Raw genomic sequence first — 26,582 nt, forward strand, 5'->3', positions numbered from 1 at the left:
GTACAGACAGGACAAATGGTTAGACGCATGTCGAGAAATTGAAAAAGACAAAGGAAAATCCTACTGGACGAAAATTAAAAAACTATCACAATACAAAAAAACAAGTGCTGTCGGTAGTATCGAGAAGGACGGAGATGAACTTTTTACAGACCAAGATAAAGCAAATGCATTTGCCGAACACTTCCAAAAAGCATTTAAAACTTCAACAAACCCTAACTTTGATGAAAATAACTGGGACTTGGTAAACAACTGGTACTTGGACTATTCAACAACTCATCTGACTACACATATAAATTAATTACAGACTCTGAATAAGATGAAGCACTTGCTCACATCAAACACACTGCTCCGGGAAAAGACAACATCAAAAGCAAGACTCTAAAAAGCCTATCTCCAGAGACTCACCAACTAATACTAACACAGATGAACAACTGCATCATAAACAACACTATACCCGACTCGTGGAAAAAAGGTTTAATAATACCTATACCAAAAAATGGACTAGACAACACACAAGTACAAAACTACAGACCTATTACTCTACTCCCGGTACTAAGCAAAATTTTCGAACATGTTATTAAAAACAGACTGCAACAATTGATCGGTGAGCATATACCATCATACCAATTTGGTTTTAAACCAAAACATTCGACACTTTTCATATTAACAAATAACTTACAAACTACACACTTAGATAACAAAAAATCAGCATGCTTATTTATGGATATCAACAAAGCGTTTGACAGTGTCTGGCATAAAGGACTATTGTACAAACTACATGAGCTTAAGACACCAAAATATCTACTTCACATTATTAAAAACCTACTTAACAACAGACAATTAGAGGTACGCATAGACAATACCTTTCATTCCCATTTTGTCCTGAACAAGGGCTTCCGCAAGGTTCACCGCTTTCGCCTTTCTTATACAATGTGACCCATTTAGAATGGAAACACCCCTATAAAATTTTAGGTTATTAACCGATTTCAATGATTTTTTTTTTTTAAATAATTAGGAATGAAATGTCTATTACGGGAGAAAATTTTAAATATTTATTTCAGTTTTCAAGTCATATTACGATACTTTTTCTTGATAGAAAATGGAGAATTTTTATTAGCGATTTTTTTATTGAAAAAATTACTACGCCACTGGATCTACAGTGCTTTCAAATAGCTGTGACCAAAATTTCATGAAAATCCATTCATTACTAACAAAGTTATGACAAATTAAAATTCAAAAATCCTCTAAGCTAACGGTCACAAAGAAAACCCTGCATCAACTGTTGCTATAGAAATGGTGTTATTATTTACTTGTTTATTATTAATTATTAATTGATTAATTTCTAAAAAAAATAAAAAAAAATAGAAAAAAAAAAATCAAAAAAAAAAAAATCAAAAAAAAAAAATTTTTGATTTATTTAAGATTATTTTTTTTTTTTATTTTTTTTTATAAATTAATCAATTAATAATTAATAATAAACAAGTAAATAATAACACCATTTCTATGGCAACAGTTGATGCAGGGTGTTCTTTTGTGACCGTTAGCTTAGAGGATTTTTGAATTTTAATTTGTCATAACTTTGTTATTAATGAATGGATTTTCATGAAATTTTGGTCACAGCTATTTGAAAGCACTGTAGATCCAGTGGCGTAGTAATTTTTTCAATAAAAAAATCGCTAATAAAATTCTCCATTTTCTATCAAGAAAAAGTATCGTAATATGACCTGAAAACTGAAATAAATATTTAAAATTTTCTCCCGTAATAGACATTTCATTCCTAATTATTAAAAAAAAAATCATTGAAATCGGTTAATAACCTAAAATTTTATAGGGGTGTTTCCATTCTAAATGGGTCACACTGTATAATATCTACTGCCATGACCTATACAACCACCGATTTCAAAATAAAAAACACATAAACGATACAGCTTATATTTTACAGTACGCGGACGACACGGCACTCGTTACACATGATAAAACTACTAAACAAGCAGTAGATAGACTCCAGACAATGACGGATCGCACAATGACGTGGTTTTACAAATGGAGACTAACACCTAACGCTACTAAAAATCAACTCCTACTTTCCAACCATAAAATTACACCGGGCTCACCAACTGTTTCAGCAGATGGTCAAAGAACTACCCCTAAAAATTACATTAAATATTTAGGAATGACTATAGACAACAAAATGAAATTCATTAAACATGTAAAAAATACAAGAACTGAACTAATTAAAAGAACAAAACATTTTAGATCACTAACTTACAAAAATAAAGGTATCAGTACCAAAACTGCAACACAAATTTACAAATCCATCTGCAGACCACTTCTAGACTATGGAAACATGCTAATGGCAAACTCAACTCCGAAAACTAAACAACACATACAAACAACGGAACAGATTGCTCTAAGACTAATAACCAAAATAAGACACCCAGAAAACCCACTCCACAACCCATCCAACCAACTTCTCTATGAACGTACAAACATGACCAAATAACTGACAGACTCGTACAACTCCAAAACAATGGAAAAACAATCCACACAACTGGACTATAATTACTCCACTGTGCTTAACAAGACCAACTAGACAATCCCGTTACCTCTTTCCCGCATCCACCCTGTTGGAGCACTTCCAATAATTTTTTTTTTTTTTTTTATCTAAAATTGTAAATATTGATTAGAAATAAGATTGTAAATAACTAAAAATCTGTAAACATAGGCAGAAAGACCACGTGTGGTCGATAGCCTTTTTTTTTCGTATGGAAAAAATAAAGATTGTGTATATATATATATATATTCAAAATGACAATGTAGGACAGAATTAATCATGCAAAAAGAAAAATTATATTTTTGTTTTAAAGAGGTAATTTTCACTCACGATAAGAAAAATCAAAAATATTTTTTTCTGGTTTAAAAATTCACTTTTTTTAACAGTGTTTTTCATCTACTTGAAACAACTCTACCAAACGGCGTTCTGAAATACGGCAAATTCTACCAAATGTCATTCTGACACAAATCGGCGCCTCCACCAAATGTCACGTTTAAATTGTAAAGCCCTTTTGGCCCAACAAGTTAAACGAGACGTGCGTTTATTACTTTAATAAACGCCTTTACCGAGATCTTGTTTCAGAGGTAGAATTAAACCACTTGGTAGAAAAATATAATTTAATAACTAAATGACAGTTAAAAGTAATTGACAAAATGGTTGGTTTATCAACTTAGTGAATCGGAATAAAACCTTCAACATAATTCCCAAAAGTAACACTTTAAACAATACCTTTTACATGCACAAAATATTACAATAACAAATCTGTACTTACATTTGTTAAACAATTATGAGGGCAGCTTCCTGGAGGGTTTGGCACTCGCGATTTATTATCATTTAAGAGATGATTTAATATTTAATTAATTTATAAACCCGGTGCGGGTTGCAGAATTCAGGACGACTACATTATGTGGCGTAAGCGGAGTCTTCTGGCTAGGTACTGCCTTCTCCTACGTAGTGCACAGCAAAACTGGACTGACTGGAATGAACTGACGGAACCGAACCCCTCTCTAGGGTACAGCTGCCTTTTTATAGCATTCCAGACACTGATTCCACCAATCAAAACTCCCAGACCTGGCCTCGTCTAGCCGACAACTCGTGACGACCTTTCGACCCTCGGTACTCGGAAAACACTCCACATATTTCGCAATTCAGCAAATGCATCATAATTGCAGTTGCACTCTGACCGCATTCCAAAATTTTAATGTTTCCGCTCAAGTAATAAATTTGATTTATTATCCTTCGTGACAATATACTGTAGTACTCGCGCTGCTCTGTTGGTTTCCGAACGCACTTACAACAACGTCATGCTACGACTTATGTCACTGTCATCGATATAGACAGATGAGAGGTTAGAGGTTAACTTTCACTTTTTTCGATTGAGAACAGAATGATTATGTATTATGTTGGGTTTAAAATCCTAAATTATTATTATTATTTTGTCATCCTGAATAATTTAATAAACTATTGAATTTACGAGTAGGATTTATTTATATTCTACAACGTCAGAAGTGGGATTTGAACAAAGTGCCGTTATTTAACCGGATGTTTTAAGATTTTCATCACGATGCATACCAATGAGGAATTTGAACGTTTCATGGCCCAACAATTCCAACCTGGAGATGAGAATGACATGGGGGCTAAAGGACAACAATCTCCAACCACCCCACCAACACCCGGACTCTCTGTACAGGGCGGCCCCTCAAATAGCCCAAACACTAATGCCACCGATATGTCATCTCAGTTTATGTCGACTATTACCATGCTTATGCAGCAGAATAGTCAAATGTTAAGTATGTTACAATTATCACAACAACAGGCACCTTCATTTACGAATCCTAATGTAAACCAAGTGCCAAATTTTAACATTATGCCTGATTTATCAAAGAGCATAGACGTTTTCGACGGTGAAAAGGGTCCTGAAGTGGCAAGTGCATGGTTGAGTCAATTAAGAAGTATGTCACTAATCCATCGTTGGCCTGATGCCTTTCTGCTGCAAACAGCCAGAAATAACTTAAAGGGAGCTGCTAGATATTGGCTTCAAGGTAAAAATGAGGAACTCACTAGCTGGGATCTGTTCGAAACTGCATTTAAAAAGACATTTATGTTTGAAATAAGTAAATCTGACAATTGGAGGAAGATGCAAAGTCGCCATCAGCTGCCTACAGAAAATGTGAGTGTTTATTTTCATTCTAAAGTTGCATTATGTAAAGTACTTGGCCTGACTTTCATGGAGACAAAAGAACAGGTAGCAGTTGGTTTACATTCTAGAGACTTAAGCAACTTCATTATGTCCAAACATCATGATGATGAAGACAACTTGTTTCGGGACATTGTAAGTTATGAACGTGTGGTCAATGCTCGTCGTGTTAGACAAGGTGACCGTACTAAAGAGCAGACAAGTCTCGCCAACACTGAAGGAGTTTTAAGCAACAAACCACCAAGGAAAGCAGGGAGCCACGTACGTTGCTACAATTGCAATACTCCTGGACATGTGGTGTCTGAATGTAGGAAGCCATTAAGACCAAAAGGATCCTGTTTTACTTGTGGTGCCACTACACATCAAGTAAAGGATTGCCCTGCTAATAATCAGAGGCCTGCCAGAGGAGACCGTACAGCACTGATGGTACAAGAAAGGCCTGTTCCTGCTATGATGGTTAATGTGCAGTTGAGTAAGAATAGTTTTAAAGTAAGTGTTGAAGCTATTATTGACACTGGAAGTCCTATTTCATTGATTTGTCATAGTTTGGTTAAGAGTGTGGATCTTTTACCAGAAACAAGATTTGATAAAGTTTATGAGGGCTTGAATCAGTCTAAATTAAACATTTTAGGTACTGTTAAAGTCTTACTGAAAGTATGTGAAGTAGAAGTTGAGCTTTATTTTAAAGTGGTGCCAGATTACACAATGTTTAATAAATGTCTGCTTGGTAGGGACTTTTTCGCTTTGGAACAGCTTTCCTTTGTTATAAAAGGTAACCAAATTTTGATTACACCTAATAATGTTGATTCTCAAGTATACCCATCTAATGAAATCGAACAGGAAACATTAAACATTCTAAATATTTCTTATGTTAATCCGCAAGAAGTTTGCTTAGATATTAATCCTGAACTACACCTAAATCAAAAGTTAGAGATAGAAGATGTGATGAAAAAATCTTATTTTGAACCAAATCGACCTTTAGAGCCTGCTATTAAATTTCAAATGAAGATTGTAGTTAATCCTCAACATGCTCCATTTTATTTCAAGCCTCGTAGGCTATCATATGGAGAAAAGTTGGCTGTTAAAGATATTTTGAATGATTTAGAAACAAATAACATTATTCAAAAAAGTAACTCTGAGTATAGCTCACCAATTGTATTAATCAGAAAGAAAACTAAAGATCTTAGGTTATGTGTAGACTACCGCTTTTTAAATAAAATAACTTTACGTGACAATTACCCAATGCCAGTTATTGAAGATCAAGTTGAAGGACTTAGAAGTAAACGATACTTTACTATACTAGATCTTAAAAGTGCATTTTACCATGTTGATATTGAGCCTTCCTCTATAAAATATACTTCTTTTGTATGCTTGGACCAACAGTGGGAATTCTTGAAGATGCCATTTGGGCTAAGGAATAGTCCAGCTACTTTTATGAGGTATGTACATCAGATATTTAGTGATTTGTTGAGAGATAAAAAAATCTTATTGTATATAGATGACATTATGATTGCCACTGAAACAATTCCAGAAAATTTAAATATTTTAAAACAGGTTTTGATGTTATTAGTTGACAATAAACTTACTCTCCGTCTTGATAAATGCCACTTTTTAATGACAGAAATTACTTTCCTGGGTTATACCATCCGAGCTAATAATGTAATGCCGAGTGAGGAACATACAAAAGCTATTAGCAACTTTCCATTACCTCGTAATGCAAAGGAGCTTCGCAGCTTCATTGGTTTGGCTTCTTATTTTAGAAAATTTGTAGAAAATTTCGCATTGATTGCTAAGCCTTTGTACTCCCTCTTAAAAAAGGACACTCCATTTAATTTTGAACAAGAACAGTGTGACAGTTTCAATAAAATTAAGAGTATTTTGGTCTCTAGGCCAGTTTTATGTATTTACTCACCATTGGCAGAAACACAACTCCATTGTGATGCCAGCTCACTGGGTTTTGGGGGTATAATTATGCAAAAACAAGAGGATGGTTTGTTTCACCCTATCTTTTATTTTAGTCAGCGTTGTACTGAGACAGAGTCCAAATTGCACAGTTTTGAGCTAGAATTATTGGCTGTGGTTAATAGCTTGAAAAGGTTTCGAATATATTTGCAGGGTATAACTTTCAAAATCCTTACAGATTGTAGTAGTTTAACTTTAGCCTTGAAGAAAAAGGATATACACCCAAAAATTATGCGGTGGAGTTTAATTTTAGGAGAGTATGATTACACATTGGAACATAGAGATAACACAAGGATGCGACATGCAGATGCACTTAGTAGATGTTTCAACACTATATTATTAGTGAGTGACCTACCTTTTGAGACTACTTTAAATATTAAACAAACGCAGGACAAACAAATAGTTCAGATTAGGAAAGATTTAGAAAAAGTGTGTGACAAAAATTTTGAGCTAAGGAATGGAGTGGTGTATAGAAAAGATAAAGGTTCTTTATTGTTTTACGTACCAAGTACTATGGAACATAATATAATTCGAAGTTGTCATGACGACTTAGGTCATGTAGGAGAATCTAAATGTTGTGAGGCTATTAGACAGACTTATTGGTTTCCTGATATGCGTAGGAAAGTAGGAGAATATATCCAAAATTGTCTTAAGTGTATTGTGTATAATAATAAAAGTGGCAAACCAGAGGGATTTTTACATAATATACCAAAAGGAAATAAACCTTTCTTTACGATACACTTAGATCATTGTGGCCCTCTAGAGAAAACCAGTAGACAGAATAAACATTTATTTGTAGTGGTAGATGGATTTAGCAAATTTATAAAACTGTATGCTTGCAGGACAACAAGCACAAATGAAGTTATCAAGCATTTGACCAGTTACTTTAGCTATTATAGCAAACCCTTACAAATTATTACAGATCGAGGTTCGTCTTTTACTTCAACAGCATTTAAATCATTTGCAGAAGATTTAGATATTAAACATGTTTTAGTTGCAGCCGGTGTTCCCCGAGCGAATGGCCAGGTGGAAAGATTTAATCGAAGTGTAACTCCTATGTTAGCTAAGTTAAGCGAAGATCCTAGGAAGTGGGATCTCCATCTGACTGAAGTCGAATTTGCTCTAAACAACTCGGTTAATAGATCGATTGGTGACACCCCATGTAAGTTGTTATTCGGAATGAATCAAGTAGGAACTATCAGAGATATTTTAAAAGAAATGTTGCATGAAATTACTGAGCAAAATTCTGAGCGTGATTTCTATAATTTACGTAATAGGGCTGTTGAAAAAATTGAGAGGTCTCAAGCTTACAATAAAGCTTATTATGATCAATCACATCGTAATCCTGTTGAGTATAAAGTTGGTGATTATGTTTCAGTACCAAATATTGATGTAACTGTTGGGGTAAACAAAAAAATTGTTGCCAAAATTTAAGGGCCCCTACATTGTTCGTAAAGTTTTACCGAACGATCGGTATTTAATATCTGATTTAGACGATTTTCAATTAACTCAAAGACCATTTACCGGAGTGTTTGATGCGGCTCATTTAAAATTATGGTCTGATAATGAGCCTAAAGATGTGAACTAACTAATCTTGTTGACAGTAAAGATTCATGCTTAGTAAGTAAGTTTATGTTATGTATTACAGTTCTCTCTTATGTTATAATTACTGTTTTGATTTGATGACTAATTATGTGAAACATTATGTTAGTTACTAGACATACATTTATGCTATTACGAATTTATGTTGTAAAAATATTATGTCTTTATGCCCATCTTATGCAGATTACTTATTACTTATGTTGAGTTTCTGATACTTATGCCAGATTCATGTACTATGACCAAACTTATGTATTATGACCTTATGTAGTTATTTATGATTTAGAGGATACTTTCCTGTTTATTAAGCATTATGTCGGTAGTTGAGCTTATGTTTTGAAGTTTAGAGTTTGTAAGTTTGATTGGATCAATCAAATGTCAGGTATGGCCAAGTTGTAGTACTCGCGCTGCTCTGTTGGTTTCCGAACGCACTTACAACAACGTCATGCTACGACTTATGTCACTGTCATCGATATAGACAGATGAGAGGTTAGAGGTTAACTTTCACTTTTTTCGATTGAGAACAGAATGATTATGTATTATGTTGGGTTTAAAATCCTAAATTATTATTATTATTTTGTCATCCTGAATAATTTAATAAACTATTGAATTTACGAGTAGGATTTATTTATATTCTACAATACATAGGAAAGGACTTAAAATTTAACACCCACATACAGAATACAGTAACTAAAACGAAAGCCATCCTCAATCAACTAACCCGACTGACCACACACAATAACGGACCGACATCGTCTGTCCGTCCTGATGTACGGCGCCCCCATCTGGGGCAGTATAGTGAAGTACAACCATTAAAAAAATATGTTGGGCAGAAGCTTTCGCCAAATGGCTCTCAGCATCACGAGGGCGTACAGAACGTCTCCGACTGAAGCCATATTACTAATAGCAAAAATACCACCAGTGAAAGTCCAAATCGATGAGAAAACGCAGGTATTCCATAACGGCAAAGCCTTCAAAAAAACCGCCGCAACAAACAAAGAAAAATCTAGACAAGAAATCTGGGACAAGTACGAAGGGACAACAAAAACGTATATTACGGACGTAGCCAAATGGATTAATACGAAATGGACGAACACAGATCACTACTTCACACAAATACTGACAGGACACGGTGTCTTTTCTAACTATCTGAAAAGAATCGGAAAAAGAACATCTGAAAACTGCTGGTATTGCGACAAACCCGACAGCTCTACCCACACCCTATTCGAATGCCCTAGATGGGAAAAACTCCGCCTAGAGACAAACATCAAGTGTGACATAACCATAATCGCAGGTAACATCGCCAGCGTCCTAACTAAAAACCAACCATCCTTCGAAGCTATTAAAAACCTATGCGCTCAAATTATGAAGACCAAAATATTTGATGAAGAAAATACATTCAAACAGTACCCAGAAGAAAGCTAGACAATCGGAAAAAAGCAATTTCCCTGAAGTAATGCCGTAAGGCGGTTCCAGGAAGAGAGGAAAGCAGTTTAGTCGGTCGGTGATCCCTGGAGGGGAAGCCAACCCGACACTATGTGAGCACATAAGAACGCATTACGCCAAGCTCACATGTCTGGAAGGCAGATTCCGTCAACCTCTATAAAAAAAAAAAAAGGTTAGGTTAGGTTAGGTTAGGTGAGAAGTGAATTGAAGTGAAAAGTGAATTGAAGTGAAGTGAGCGCGTTTTTTCTGCTGAATTGAGTAGGCAAATTTAAAACGTAAGTACTGTGTATAGTGCAATTATAGCCATTTTTACAGCAAAGCTTATTGCAAACGCAAAGGCCGATAAGCATACAATCTTTTTAATGTTAAAATTGATGTAAATACAAACAAATACAAACCATTATTGTAAATAGACAAAATCTTGTATATAAACATAATCTTGTAAATAAATAATCTTGTATATAAATATAATTAGAAGTGAAAAGATATTAGATAATTAACACCCGGGTAGGAAACAGACCGTCTGCATGGATGAAGATAACCCTGACCTAAAAGGCGGGGCAACTCCATGTAAAGAAACTGGGAAAGAACAAAAGCATCACAAATAGAATTACCAAGGTTAGATATGCTAAAGAAAAGCCCTATACAGCAAAGAAGAGGATCGTTAGGGGCCACTCCATCGGATGGGCACAAAGAGTGGTTTGAAAACTTTTTAAGGACAAACAGAGAAGGGAAAACAGGAATTAACACAACCAACGAGACAACCACTATTGACTCGACACAGGCGTGGTTAGGCGAAAAGAAAAGAGCGAGACAGGAAGAAAGCTTTATAATCGAGGAAAACAACACCAAGAAAGGCAAACGAGAAAAAACCACAAACAATGAAATGGTTCAAACAATTAAAACTATGTGTGAACAAATAACACGGGTTGGAAAAATGATTGCTGAAGCACACAACCCAAAAAGAGAGCTGAAAGAAACGGTCCAAAAATTGGTACAACAAACTGAAAATTTAAAAAAGCTTAAGGCATCAGTCGAAGAGAGAGAAAATGAACAAACCGGCAACATATTGGAAGAAAATGAGAGCTTAAAAGCCAAGTTACAAAAAATGGAGAGGAGAATAGAGGAATTGGAAAAGGAGCGCTTTCAAAACGGGCCAAAACCCATAGAACTGCTGGAAAAATATAAGCTACAGGACTATAGCAAGTGGAAGCAAATAGCAGAAAAAGATTGGGAACCAAAATTAATATCAAACACGGAAATAAAAATAGGTAGCCCTCTGGAGACAGATGCCAGTACAGTCAAAGCTGTGATAGTGGAGCCAGATGACTTAGGAATGGAAAAAAGCATCCAATTTATGTTCAAATCCCGCTTTCCTGATTTAATAGACTTGGACGAGCCCGTTGACGTGTTAGAAGTAACAACTAGCAGCAAGAAAAAACGTTCAACTCAAAAAGTAATCAAACGGAAATGAAGAAGACATGTGGGGCAAATTCATAACTCTCAGGGAAGAAACCACAAACCAGAAGGAAATAGCGACCCACCACGTCAAAACCATAAATACAGCCAGAATGCAAAAAATGATAGAAGCAATATTCCAAAATGGGCCTAAGGTCACAATATACACCACGAAAAAGAGTCAGCTGAAAAACAAACGAACTTGGAGGAGAGAAAACGGAAGGAGCAAAAATCATACGCTATAGTAGTAAGCAAGACGGAAGGCGAAACTAACGAAGCTATCAGCAAAATAAAGAAGAAATTACAATGAATGCAGAGTAACAAAGCAATAAAACAAATCAGGACTTCCAAAGAAGGGAAAATAGTTATCTCCTTAGACAAAGATGAACAGGCCATGAATGACTTAAGCGAAGCAATAGAAAGTACTCTTGGACAGGGCAGTGTAACAAAGCAGGGGAAAAAAGAAAACGAAGAAATACTATATATTAGAGGACTGGACCAGACAGCGACAGTAGACGAAGTTATCAAAGCATTAGAGGACAGGGTTGGACCGATTCAAGTGGCCGAAATAAGGCTAAGCCCTCTACGTCCGTACGGCACAGGGAACCAAACAATCGCCGGAAAATACCTCGAAAAACTGATGGAAACAAGAGAAATAAGAGTCGGACTAGTTAGATGCAGGATGGAAAAGCATATCGAACTGGAGAGATGTCACAGGTGCTGGGCTTTTGACCACAAGACTTCTGATTGCAAAGGAGAGGACCGACGAACAAATTGTTATAGATGCGGCAAAATCGGGCATAACGCCAAAAGTTGCAAAGACGAGGAAAACTGCGTCCTTTGCATGGAAACTGGACGCTCTGCTAGCTCAGGCAAATGCAAAATCTATAATAATAATAATAATAAATATCTTTATTTCAAAATTATGCAATTGTAAACATAAAGCGAAATAACGTCAAATTTCTGAAGGAAGGAAGGAGAAGACAAGAAAAGAAAGGAACTACACATTTACATACATTTCACTTAACTTACATTGCGATAAACAAATATGATCACAAATTACACAACAATATACTTACAACATACATTGTTTTATGTTGGAGCAAGATTCAGATAATCAGACACTGTATAAGGCTCTGTTTTCACCAAGAATGCATGGAGGAGTTTCCTGAACTGGTTGGTATGGCTTATTTGTTTAATACTCGGTGGTAATTTGATAACAAATCTTATACAATTATAATATGCTCCATGCTCATAGACTGTCAGCCTATGTCTTGGTAGAATGTAGTGTATTGACCTAGTTGGCCTTGTATTTTTTGGAGCATGTTCTTGAAATAAATGTTTGTGTTTAATAAAGAATAATATGCACTCCTGTATATGCACTGCATGTACGGTAAGCAATCCGACCTCTCTGAATCTTCCTCGACATGACTCTCTTGGGTTTAATCCCAACATAATTCTTATTGCTCGCTTTTGACAAATAAAGACTTTGTTGATGACAGAACATTGACCATAAAACATAATTCCGTATCTAAGCTGGGATTCTAAATTTGCATAGTACATCATTTTCATAGATGGCATCTTCACATATTTTGATACAATTCGAAAACTATAACATACTTTATGTAATTTTGTCACAACATAATCTACATGAGCATCCCATGACAATGTGTTATCCAGTATCATTCCAAGAAACTTAGTCGATTGTGTAATTTGAATTTTAACATTGTTAAGATTTATTGCCAGTGGAATGTCTAGATTTGACAAATTTGTCTGAAAAATTGTGATAGTTGTTTTTGAATTATTCAAAACAAGTTGATTTTTTGAAAACCATGTGTTAGCTTTTTCTAAGATTTTTTTAGTATCTCTGAAAACTGATGTGATGGAAGTGCCCATCAATAACAGGCTTGTGTCGTCGGCGTAGTTTGTGATTTCAAGTTTGATTCCTTCTTCTAGCAATTCTGTTATGTCATTTATGTAAACTAAAAACAGTAAAGGACCAAGTATACTCCCTTGTGGTACGCCTATTGACATTGTAATGTTCTCTTTATTGACTTCTATTAATTAGGAAAATAAAACACTTTGTTATAATATAACACCACTTCACTCTGCTTGGTCTGCTTTACTTTCCGAAACCACATTCAATAATAATCCCGACCAAGCAGTGTGTTTTCTCTGTTTATTTTGTGATTCATCATCATAATACATTCCTTGGGTACCAGTCAGTACGATCAATACATTACATCTCTTCCTTTTTCCAGTATCCAGAGGTTATAACTATTATGAAAAATTTAATATATATAACCAATCCAAACCGCAACTTATACTTGATAGATATATGACAACTTAAAATACTATGTTACATATATCACAACAATTACTTACCTACAATATGAAACTAATACCAAATATAAACGTTAACAATAAATTTAACAATATAAAAACACAAACATAAGTATACCTAATCATATTCAATTTAGTTTTTATTTTTCAATTATTCTTCTCTGATCTATCGTCAGAAATTTTCCATTCTCCTTCGATTTTCTTTAAATGAATTACATTTCGGCGAAACTCTTGTCCTGAGTTTTCGTCTCTTATCATTACATCACCTTTCATTTTGTTTGTAACTAAGTATGGAGTAGAGTCAAAGTCTGGAGTTGTTTTATTTGATTTAACCATAATTTTCTGATATACCTTATCTCCAATTTGTAAATCACTTTCTGTGGCTTTCCTTTTTCTATCTCCCAGTTCTCTCCTTTTTTCTTTTTGAACCCGGTCTCTGTCAATCACTTCCTCATCTAGTTCAGTTAAAGTTGCATGTGGTTGCTGTAGTGGTACGCGGTGTACTATTGTACATCATCAAGTATTTAAAAATTTCCTCTTGCCAATCAGTTTTTACAGCATTACTAATTTTAAGTCTTTTTAGTATGTCCCTATTTTGACGTTCTACCTCACCGTTCATTTGGGGCCAATAGGGTATAGTATAAAATATTTTTATTGCATTTTCTTCACAAAATGACTTAATTTCTTGGCTACAGAATTGTTTACCATTGTCACATGTGATGGACATGGGCAAACCAAGCCTTGAAAAAATTTCTTTTAGCACATTTACCGTGTTTATTGCAGTTATGGATCGCATAATTTTAATTTCTTTGTAACGGCTAAAATAATCGACTATAACAAAAAGGTAAACACCATTAGGTAACGGCCCCATGAAGTCAACTGCGACATCTATCCATGGACCGTTAGGCATTGACCTTCTTTTCATTGGGTTTGGAGGTCCTGGAGTAGATACTAATGTACAACCTTTACAAGATTTGACAATCTTTTCTGCATGTTCATCTATTTTGGGCCACCATACTTTTGTACGCAGCCTACCTTTCATAGCGACAATTCCCGGATGACCTTCGTGAGCAGCCTCCAGAATTCGTTGTCTCAGTTTATGTGGAATCACAATTCTGGTACCGCGCAGTAAAATACCATCACACACGCAAAACTCTTCTTGAAAAGTTCGACAATGTTTGACGGGTTCAACCCATATTTTTTGTTTGATTCCAGTTATTATTTTTCCTACCTCGTCATCATTCTCAGAGTTTTCTCGGATTTCATTTAAAGTTACGGCGATCGGCTTTGAATATTCAACTACATGGTATACGAAATTGTGATTATCGAATGGAATTGGATCTGTCTGACACAGTCGAGACAACGGATCTGCAATATTACTTTTTCCAGGACGAAAGACTATCTTGAAATTAAAAGATTGAAGGCGCATAACCCACCGCTCAATGCGGGCAGAAGGTCTTGATTTTGGACCAAAAATTACTTCCAGTGGTTTGTGGTCAGTGATCAGCTCAAACTCTGCTTTGCCGTATAAATAAATTTTAAAATGTTCGACGGCCCACACTATTGCAAGAGCTTCTTTCTCGGTCTGACAATAACGTTTTTCCGGGTCAGTAAGACTTTTGTTACCGAAAGCAACTACTCTGTGTCCGGAACTATCATACTGAATTAAAACCGCTCCTAAACCGACTGGACTAGCATCCGCGATTACCTGCGTCTTATCTTCCGGATCATAGTAACCTAATGTTTTTATTTTCGAGAGAGAGCTTTTTAATTCATTAAAAGCATTCAACTGTTCATTTCCCCAGTATTTCAAAATATTTGCATTTTTTCCTAACTTCAAACGTAACAGTTTTCGTAACGGCTCAGTTAGTGTAGCTAGATTTGGTATCCATTTACCTATAAAATTGACTAACCCTAAGAAACTATGTACCTCGTCAATAATAACCGGGCTTCTAAATGTTTTAACCACACCTACATAGCTTTCTAATGGACGAACCCCAGATGGAGTTAATGTATGTCCAAGAAAATTGACTGTTTTTATTTTAAAGATACATTTTTGATCATTAAGCAAAACATTGTTTTCTTTTAACAATTTTAAAGTGAAATTTACTCGTTCATCGTGCTCTTGTTCGCTGCCTCCGTAAATTAATATATCATCAATAAAATTAACGGTGCCCTTACATGGCAATAACAACCTCTCTAACACTTTTTGAAATATTTCAGGAGCGGCGTTCATTCCGAATAACAATCGCTTATATCTATAAAGTCCTTTACTGCTAATAAATGTAGTTATATACCTGGATGATGGAGAAATCTCAATTTGATGAAAAGCGTTTTTAATATCTAACCTCGAAAAATACTCGGCTTTCCGAAAATTAGGCAATAATGAATCCATTGTGGGGAGTGGATATTTTTCGCGCATTATTGCCTTATTTGCCTTCCTCATGTCAATACATATTCTAATTTCCCCATTATCTTTTAATACCGGCACCATCGGAGATACCCATTCTGATGGACCATCTTCTTCTCTTCTTCTTCTTCAGCCACTTCCTGTCCACTCCTGGACGTAGGCCTCTTTCATGTTTTTCCATGCCGTCCTGTCCTGTGCCATCTGGAACCACCTATTTCCCGCTTGCTTTTTGATGTCATCAAGCCATCTTGTCTGTGGTCTTCCTGTGCTGCGCTTTGTCTCCCTTGGTCGCCAGTGTGTTAATCTATTTGACCATTTAGTTTGGTCTTGTCGGGCCACATGTCCCACCCATTGCCATTTCAGTTCTGCAATACGTTCTATTATATCTACGACCTTGGTTCTTTCTCGGATTTCTTCGTTTCTCTTTCTGTCCCTGAGACTAATACCCAGCATCGCCCGCTCCATCGCTCTTTGCATTATTCTGAGCCGATTTGCGGTTTTTTTGGTCATTGCCATCGTCTCGAGGCCATAGGTCGCCACCGGCATTATACAGGTGTCGAAAACTTTTCTTTTAAGGTTAATAGGGATGGTACCATTTCTAAGTATATGCTTCATTTTTCCGAACGCTGCCCAAGTTAGTCTTATTCTTCGTCTTATCTCCGCCGACTGGTTTTCTTTGCCTATTTTTATTGTGTGTCCCAAATATATATACTCTTCCACGTTTTCCAATTCTATCCCATCTATAAGTATGTGTTCTTCGTTGTTACTTATTATTTTGGTTTTTGAGATGTTCATTTTTAAGCCAACTATTTTTGAAGCATCATTCAGTTGTTTTACCATGTCACTCAATTCATGTCTGTTATTACTTATCAGGACGATGTCGTCGGCAAATCGGAGATGATTTAGGTAGGACCCGTCGATGTTAATGCCTTTTGTTTCCCACTGTAATGATTTGAAGATGTTCTCTAGCGCCAGGGTAAATAATTTCGGAGATATGGTGTCACCCTGTCGTACTCCCCTATTCACTTTGACTTTATCTGTTTTTAAATCTTCATTTATTTTGACATGAAAAGTGGCATTTTCGTATATATTTTTCAATAAATTTGTATATCTGGAATCTATTCTAGCGTCGTCCATTGCTTGTATAAAGGCCCACGTTTCAATAGAATCGAACGCTTTGTGAAAATCTATAAATGCCAAGTGAAGGGGTACGTTGTATTCGGTTGTTTTTTCTATGAGTGTTCTAATAGATTGTAGGTGGTCTATGGTGCTGAACCCCTTGCGAAACCCCGCTTGCTCCACTGGCTGATATGCGTCCAATTTATTGGTTAGCCTGTTGGTGATAATCTTGGTGAGGAGTTTATACAGATGAGAGAGAAGACTAATTGGTCGATAATTTTCTATATTAGTATTATCTCCTTTTTTAAATAGCAGAATTACTTCTGCGTTTTGCCAGGCGTCCGGAATATTGCCATCTTGCAGACATTTATTTAAAAGAATTTGTAAAGACTTCTCGACGACGGCTCCCCCCATTTTTAACATTTCACATCTGATTTTGTCTTCTCCTGGGCTTTTTCTATTTTTCATTTGCGTAAGGGCAACCTGTATTTCTTGCCTTGATATTTCTGGAACGTTCTCCGATCCTACGTTGCATATAATTGTGTTCGTAGCTCTTGGGTCTGGTCTAATAGACGTATAGAGACAGCTGTAAAACTCTTTAATGTATTCCGCGATACTTCTGTTGTCCGAAACCATGTTTCCCTGGGGATTTTTCATTTTGGTAATCTTGTGTTTGCCTGAGGATAGTTTTGACCTTAATACCCGCATATTTGCATTGTCCTCTATCGCGTTTTCGATCATCCTGGTGTTATACGTTCGAATGTCTTTTCTTATTTCTTTATGGATTCTTTTATTTAGTTCCTGATAATCTGGTGTGTCTCTGGGAGTTCTTTTTCTTTGTTCCATAAGTTGCAAGGTGTCTGGTTGTATTTTAGAGTTCTTTTCGGTTTTTGACTTCGCGCAAATCTTTTTCGTCGCAATGCAGATGGTACCATCTACTTGTTCTATAATATCTAGGTCAATAAGCTCTTCTAATTTTTTATTCATTTTGGCTTCCAATGGAATGGGTATCCGCCGATATGGCTGACTTACGGGCATAACATTTTTGTCTATAGGAATATTAATCAATACATTTTTAAATTTAGGAAATGGAACAGTCCCGACATTATTTGTTTCTATACCTATTTTGAGAACTCCTAGTGAAGTAGCTGAGCGCTTTCCCAATAAATTTCTTTTGCCATTTCGTATCACAAAAAATGTAGCGTTTTCCTGTTTTTTACCCACTCTTACCAACGCTTCAAATGATCCTAAAATAGTTAAAGGATCTTTAGATCCATAGGCAAAAAGAATTTTATTCGGATTTTTGTTTTGATTAGAAACCTTGACCCCCGATTTTTTTAGTTGTTCCCACGTCGACTCAGCTATAATATTTGATTTGCTACCAGAGTCAATTAACATTCTTATTTTTACACCTCCTACCTCGCAAGCGATTTGATCATCGTCATCCAGGTGAAAAACGTATTCGGCGTCATCCGTCTCCGAAACGTCCACATTGTCCACACATTCCCTGCTTTGAGGTTTTGGCTTAAATCGTTTTGGCGGAAGGTTTCCTGATCTTTCAACAGCATTGATTTTACGTTTGGATAAACAACACCAAGCATAGTGTCCTCTAAAATGACATTTGGCACAAACTGCGTCTTTTGCTGGACATTCGTGTGGAGTTTCTGTTGCTGCGCAGCGGGAACATCTTTTTGATGATGAATTTTTCCGACTCTTGTATCTTGAAATTTGATTTACTGTTGGCAACACACTTGTTGATGGAACAACTGAGCTTTCAGAAAATCCCGTTAATTGTCTAACAACGGTCTCCGTTGAATTTGCTTCTGCTATAATGGCGTCTAAGTTTATTGAGTCACCGGTAGGGTGTAACCGGTGCGGTAATATCTTTTTCCTCAGTTCTACAGAAGCACATTTTTCGGTTATTTGGTCAATAAGCTGGTCTTCTAGATTGCTGAATTGACATTTCTCCGCCTGATGTCTAAGTCTTATTACAAATTTTTCGAACTTTTCACCACTCTCTTGTTTCAGAAGCCTAAACAAATGCCGCTCATAAACCTTGCTCTGTTTGGGGGCAAAAAATGAATCTAATTTTGCAAGTGCTATAGCAAAAATGTCGTTTCCATCAGCGTCGGATTCATTTACGTCTGCTCCCGGAAGATTGTAGAATATGTCTTGTAACCCTATTCCCCCAAAATGCAATAAGGCAGCCTTTTTTTTCCTGGGATCCTCAACGCTAGCTGCATCTAAATATATTCGCAAGGCTCTTTTCCATTTTTGCCAACGCAACCCTACTGAACTGGCTTCACCATCACAGTCGAAATTTTCTAGTGAAGGTATATTTGCCATGTCTCAGCCTAGATCAAATGCATTGTTGTACTATTGTTTCAAAAACAAAATACAAAACATATGCTTTTAACAAATTCAATGACTGAACTATTATTAGCATATATTCTGCAATGAGCATATAATGATGGTTCCAAGATCACAGAGTTACGACCTTAATACCTTCAGTCAATTATAAAATTCAGTAGGAATATATTATGTGATTGTCTTTTATTAAGAACATTGGCACATTGCACTACTTCCCTTATTGTTTGCAGGTATTATTTTTACCTTAGGCCCTTTCGTTTGAAATTTAGGCTTTATGTTTTACTATGACTTTGCGTAAAAAGGTATTAACTTTACCTTAAACTCTTCACTTAAATCAAATTGTCTTAATCACGTACTTACCGTAATTATCTCACCGCTCAGTACGCTAACCCTAATGAAGATTCACCGAGTCAGCACTGTCAGCAGATCCCCTCCACAGTCAGTGCGGACATTGGTCATTTCCATATTTTTTCTAGTTAGTCGGTAAAATTTATTAATCTAGTTAAGACATATTCTTTAACTGTATCTTTTGGTATTATTAAAGCTTTTTAAAAAGAAGTCTTCTGGTGCGTGACAGTTATTTGGCGCAGTCGGTAGGATATTTGGGGTCGATCGTATCGAACGATAGACTTTCGTGTTAACGATTTACCGAATATTGAATTTTTGAGACTTTCCGTGCCGTGGTGTGTTGGATCTATCGAAGACGCAGCAGCCATTTAAGAAGACTGGGACTTGGAACCAAATCGTCCAGCTCCGCAAGGATAACGTTTAGAAGAGGACTCCATTGCCAAATTTAGACCGTTAGCCTTATAGTACAATACCAATCGCAATGAAGATATTGATTGTTTGTTTTATGTAAGTACAATTGTTTGATGTCTTCCGATTCTGAAACCGAAGATTCACTTGAAACCGACTCTCAAATTTTTGAAACAGTTAATCATAAATATAATATTTCTTTAAAACCATCCGTTTTATCAAACGTTACAAATACATTTTCACAAAACAGTAACCAAGATAAAAATTTAGAAGCAAATATGTCGCAAGCATTTAACTCTGAATATCTCAAATGTGTTCCTGTTTTCGATGGAAACCCGAACGATCTGAATAGATACTTAGCAGTTTGTGAAACCATTATAAATGAATTCTATGATAATACAAATCCCGGAAGCTTTAAAAATGTCTATCTGCTAAATTCGTTAATTTCGAAACTACAAGGAAATGCTAAGTTAGTTATTAATATACAAAACGTAGCTACTTGGTATGATGTAAAAAGTACATTGACTCGAAATTTTGCAGACCAAAGAGATGAAAGCTGTCTGAATCGCGATCTTGTTATGATGAGGCAAAATCCTCATGAACCTCCTCAACAATTTTACGATAGAATTTTAAATATTTTGAACTTATTGTGTGCATACATTGATCTTCATGAAACTACTGGTTTAGCTAAACAATTAAAACGAGATCTATATCAAAATCTGGCTCTTAAGACATTCCTTTCTGGATTAAGAGAACCGCTAGGGACAACATTAAGATGTATGAAACCTGTTTCTCTTAGCGAAGCTTTACAGTACGTGTTGGCCGAAGATAACGCTCATTATTTTCAAAATCCATCCTTCAAACCACCTATTAAGAATTCCTTTGGACCAAATGCTCAAAATATGACACCAGCACGCCCACACATAAAGCAAAATCAACCAATCCAAAGACACAGTAGTTTCCCAATGAACTTTCCTTTTAATAATGGAAATCATTTTAACAGAATACAAAATTCATTTCCCACTGGTCCAATTCCAATTCAACCCAGACCTCCAATGAGGCCTCAAAGATATTTTACTAATTCTCAAGTATTTGGCTCACCAAGACCTCAAAATTCCAATTCAATTCGTAATACAAATGTGTTTAAACCTAATCCAAATAGACAACTTGACAAACCAACTCCAATGAGTTTATGCACTAGAAATAGTTATTCAACCAATCGTTTTCCACGTTTTCCTCAACCTTCCACTTCTTATAACCCACCTGCAAACCAGAATTTTATTTCTGAGGTGTTTAATCTTCATTTAAACAATAGGTTATTGACATGACATGATTTAAGTGTTTAATTACTTTCAATATGGCTCAATCGAAAACCATTAAGAAATAGTAAACATCCGCATAATGTGTTTGTACAAGCTATATTATGTAGGACGATCAGTAGGCAGCATTTGCAACATCAGGTTTACAGCGACCACTAAACTGTTTTGTTTGTGAAACCAGTAAATATATTGTACCTTATGTTTGTACAACAGTTTGAACATCACTGGTAATATTGGTTAGTTTTAAGTGATTGTAGAAGTAGATAGAAGAATAAAGTTAGTATTTGGTTAAAGCACAGTCTTATCATTACTCAACTAAGCATGGTCCTTCGAGCAAAAAAGAAATAAGTCATGGGTAACTGAAGAAAATAGCGTTCGGGATTTTCTTCATACGGTAATCGCGTTAAACCGGATTACGAACAGTAAAAGTGCGCGTTTTTGTTAACAGGAAAAGGAAAAACGCGTAGTGACTAACTTAACCTAACCGCTGTGAAGTAAAGCAGTGAACCAAGTGACATTAATACAAACAGTTATACTACATTAAACAAAACCAAACAACACTGTCAACACAAACTACAAAGAAACTACTACAGACATGGAACAATTGAACAAAATTGTAGAAAAACAGGAGCAGCTAGCAGAAGAACTTAACAAAAAGTTCATAAACATTAAAAAGGATCCAAGGTCCAGAAAAACGGAAGCTTACCTGCTGGAAAAATTGAAGGAGGTTGACGACATATGGCAAGAGTTTAGTTCTCAACATCAGGAGATCGCAAAAATTACTGGTAAGAGCACCGAGAACCCGTACATAAAAACAAACTACTTTAATCAAGTTGAGGTAATATACTTGAAAGCAAAGGCATACTTGAAAGAACAGCAAGAAATTCTAAGAGACAGAAGTAACGATGCACAAGTGCAGAAAATTTGTGACCAGGAAAGAAGAATTGATCTCCTAAGAGCTGACATAGAAAGCTCAAAAACGGCCACTGAAGGATATGAGCAATATCTGGAAGACATAAAAAAGCAATTTATGATAGTTGTAGACAAGGATATAGAGCTAAGCCGCATAAGGCACGAATATTCTGACCGTCAATACTATACGGAAGGTACATTTCATAACATTAAAAGGGAGTATCGAACTGCAACAATAGCGCTAGACAGACAAATTAAACAGCAACGGTGTTTACCTACACACACCACCAACACTATGGCATTACCTAGGCTAACAATACCATTTTTCAATGGAAAATATGACGAATGGCCTACCTTCCAGGACATATTTGCAACAATGATCGACACGAACGTCAACATTAGCATGGTTGAAAAAATGCAATACCTTAAAACGTACGTGAAAGGAGAAGCAGAGAAAGCAATTCAACATTACGAGATAACAGAAACAAACTATACTAGTGCCTGGAATGAACTTAAAGAGAGATATGACAATAAAAGACGAATTGTCAATAAGCTCATTAACAAAATACTACATATTCCACAGACGCAAAGAGAATCAGCCGAACATTTGAAAACCCTGTACAATACAGTAAAAGAGTGTTTGGAAGCGTTAAAAATGCAAAAAATTGACATAGCATCATGGGATCCTATTATAGTATGTATCGTCAGCAATAAATGGGATGCCAGAACCAACGACTTGTATGAGTCGACGGTTGACAACATCTTCGAAGTGCAATCATTGGAGAGTGTACTGAAATTTATACTGAGGCGATTTCAAACCATGGAGGCGTCAGAGACGAAATCAAGTGAGAAAAGAGGCGCACCCTCAGGCTACAGGGGCTTTGAGGAAAGAGGCGCACACTCAGGCTACAGAGGCTTTGAGGAGAGAGGAGGCTACAAGGGCACTTACGAACGAGGGCTCCAGGCAAACTCCAGAGATGTCGAGGACAAGAGAATAGCAGTAACTAATTGTAAGTATTGTAATCGATCGCACTCTATTTATTCATGTGTAGATTTTAAAGGGTTAGACAATGTACAGCGTCATGAATTTATAAAAAAACAAAAATTATGTTTTAACTGTTTAAATCATGATAGTAGTAAAAGATGCGTTTCTCGTTTTCAATGTAGAACTTGTAACAAAAACCATCATACGCTGATTCATATAGATAACTACAGAAATTTAAAAAATAGCCACAATTATAATTCAGACAAGGCAAAGGGCCAAGAAAGAGTTGCACGGGTTGCAAACCACATGACTGTGCAAGGCGAAACGGTGTTATTAGCAACAGCTTTAATTAAAGTTAAAAACGTGAACAATACATGGGAATATTTTAGAGCGTTAATTGATCCTGGATCTCAGGCGGCATTTGTTACCGAAGAGGCAGCAGTACTGTTAGGTTTGCCACGCGAAAAAGTTCGAGCAGAAATTACCGGGTTAGGAGAAGAACAGCCTAAGTACAGCAATAATAAAATAAGAGTAGAATGTAAAGCGCGAGCTTCAAGTGCGTACTCGCTAAGTACAGAATTGTTAGTGTTACCAAAACTAACAAAAAGTTCACCGGAGCGTGAAATTGATTACGACGAGAATTATTGGAAAAACGTAATGTTAGCAGACCCACTATTTTACAAGCCAGGTCCGGTAGACATTCTCTTAGGGGCAAAGGAATATCAGGAAATTTTGTTGAATGGTATAAAGAAAACGGATGTTGGACTAACAGGACAAAATACTGAATTCGGATGGATTTTACTTGGGTGTAGCCCAGGAAAAACTAATGGCACCATAGAAATTGCTAGTATGATGACAAGAACACTGCAAGAAGAAGACATAACGAGATTTTGGGAGCTAGAAGAAGTAACGTCAAAACCAGCTGTAAATAACCAAGAACAAGAATGTGAACGTGACTATAATCAAAATACAATGAGAAACGACGATGGGACTTACACGGTCAGCATTCCATTTAAAAACACAGACCTGACCTTAGGTGAGTCAAGAACTAGGGCAATGGCACGGTTATTGCAACTAGAAAAAAGATTACGTCAACAAGTGAACGAAAACATTGCATATAAAGAGTTTATGCAAACTTAGATAACGTTAGGCCACATGAAACTTGTCAGCCAAGCAGACGAAAAGAAAGGAAAATATTATATACCACATCATTATGTAATAAAAGAAGAAAGCACAACAACTAAATTAAGAGTTGTGTTTGATGCATCATGCAAATCGTCAAACGGAAAAAGCTTGAATGAGTTAATGCACACTGGACCACGCATCCAAGAAGAGCTTTGCGACATCTTAATTAGGTGGCGGAGTTACAAGATAGCGTTTACAGCTGACATTGAAAAAATGTACAGACAGATAAAGATCAAGGAGTCTGATCAAGAATACCACAGAATTCTTTGGAGGGGTACAGAAGATGAGCCAATTCGTGAATACAAATTAACGACAGTCACATATGGTACTGCGGCAGCACCATATTTAGCAGTAAAGACTATCCAAAGACTAGCTGAAGATGAACAAGATAATTTTCCTAATATGTTAGAGATCGTAAGAAAAAACTGCTACGTAGACGATGTTCTCGCTGGAGCTGACTCTGAGTTAGAAGCAACAAAACTGCAGCAAGATTTAATAAATATGTTTAAATTAGGAGGATTTAACTTGAGAAAATGGAGTAGTAATAATTTTGCGATACTTACGAATATCTCAGAAGAACTCCGAGAGATAAAACAAATAGACTTGAATGATAATGAACTTCAAAAAACATTAGGCATATTTTGGGCAACTAACAATGACTCAATTAAATTTAAAGTTAATCTAACGGACTTGAACAAATTAACAAAAAGAGGAATAATGTCAAGTGTAGCAAAGCTGTTTGATCCATTAGGACTTTTATCACCTGTTGTAATTACGGCAAAACTCATCATCCAAGAATTGTGGAGAGAACAAAATTCATGGGACAGCGTTGTGTCAGAAGTGATTTCAACCAAGTGGAAGGAATTTTACAAAGAACTTAACCAGTTGGAAGAAATACAAATTCCGAGGTGGAGTTACACTTCAAACTCCAGAAGGACAGAAATACATGGATTTTGTGACGCGTCAGAAAAGGCGATAGGAGCTGCAGTATATGTGAGAACCATGAACGAGTTAGGACAAATACAGATCTCGTTGTTGGTGTCCAGATCAAAGGTTGCACCAATAAGAACTAAACCTACACTACCTAGGTTAGAATTATGTGCAGCGGTGCTACTGAGTAAACTAATAAGGAGAGTCAAGGAAACACTTGGGTCACCAAGTTGGAATATTCACGCGTGGTCGGATTCGATGATCACCTTGTCATGGATTCAGAGCGACGCAAGACATTGGAAGACGTTTGTAGCAAACAGAGTTTCAGAAATTAAACAACTGTCTTCAGAAGTACAATGGCATCATGTTGGGTCTAAAGACAACCCAGCAGACCTAATAACAAGAGGAATTAAACCGTCAAAAATTAAGGACAATCTACTATGGTGGAATGGACCACATTGGCTAAACCAAAGTGAAGACCAATGGCCACAATACAACAAAAATTACAGCACTGAGGTGGAGCGTAAAAAATGCTTACATGTGGGAGTAAGCATAGAAGTCGACAAAATCAACGTTCTAGAGAAATTCTCATCTTTACATCGCGCAACACGTGTGATAGCTGTATGTTTTAGGTTTATTAACAATTGCAGTCCCAAAACCGGGAAACTAGTAGGTCAACAAGATTCATTTTCAGAGGATATACGCAAACTAAGACTCAAAAATAGAGTATCAAAAAAGAGCAAAATTCTAAATTTACATCCATTCGTAGATTACCATGGAGTACTTAGAGTGGGAGGCAGGCTTCAACACTCATTACTAAGTTACAGTGAAAAACATCCGATCATAATTTCTGCGTCAGGTCACTTAGCAGGATTGATTGTAAGGAATGCACATGACAGAACCTTACACGGCGGAAATCAACAAACAATGGCTTTTGTAAGAAGAAAATATTGGATAATAAATGGAAAAAAGGTTACAAAGAAAATAATTAATAAATGTGCAAGGTGTATAAGATTCAAGGCTGAGACAGCTGGTCA

The 26,582-nt window shown here is 36.1% G+C and overlaps 2 protein-coding genes across 2 annotated transcripts; both read left to right on the forward strand.

The window, feature by feature from the left end:
- Positions 1 to 3,981: 3,981 nt before the first annotated feature.
- Positions 3,982 to 5,439, forward strand: LOC145739985 (uncharacterized). The gene is made up of 2 exons (XM_081995308.1): positions 3,982 to 4,724; positions 4,823 to 5,439. The coding sequence occupies exons 1-2, from the start codon at positions 4,119 to 4,121 to the stop codon at positions 4,856 to 4,858; spliced, it is 642 nt and encodes a 213-aa protein (XP_081851434.1). The 5' UTR covers positions 3,982 to 4,118; the 3' UTR covers positions 4,859 to 5,439.
- An 18,297-nt stretch (positions 5,440 to 23,736) lies between these two features.
- On the forward strand, positions 23,737 to 24,570 carry LOC145739972 (uncharacterized). Its single transcript, XM_081995295.1, has one exon. It carries the CDS (start codon positions 23,737 to 23,739, stop codon positions 24,568 to 24,570), a length of 834 nt encoding a protein of 277 aa, XP_081851421.1.
- Positions 24,571 to 26,582: the final 2,012 nt, after the last annotated feature.

The sequence above is a fragment of the Ips typographus genome, unplaced genomic scaffold, assembly GCF_016097725.1.
Source record: "Ips typographus isolate SLU unplaced genomic scaffold, UJ_Ityp_2.0 IpsContig87, whole genome shotgun sequence".
NCBI classification, from domain to species: Eukaryota; Metazoa; Arthropoda; class Insecta; order Coleoptera; family Curculionidae; genus Ips; species Ips typographus.

Excerpts from the sequence above, each read along its gene's own strand:
- LOC145739985 (XM_081995308.1), top strand. The coding sequence starts at position 4,119 with ATGCATACCAATGAGGAATTTGAACGTTTCATGGCCCAACAATTCCAA. Across the intron at positions 4,725-4,822 it reads ATCAGCTGCCTACAGAAAAT|AGACTTAAGCAACTTCATTA; the intron begins GTGAGTGTTTAT and ends TTTACATTCTAG.
- LOC145739972 (XM_081995295.1), top strand. The coding sequence starts at position 23,737 with ATGACTGTGCAAGGCGAAACGGTGTTATTAGCAACAGCTTTAATTAAA.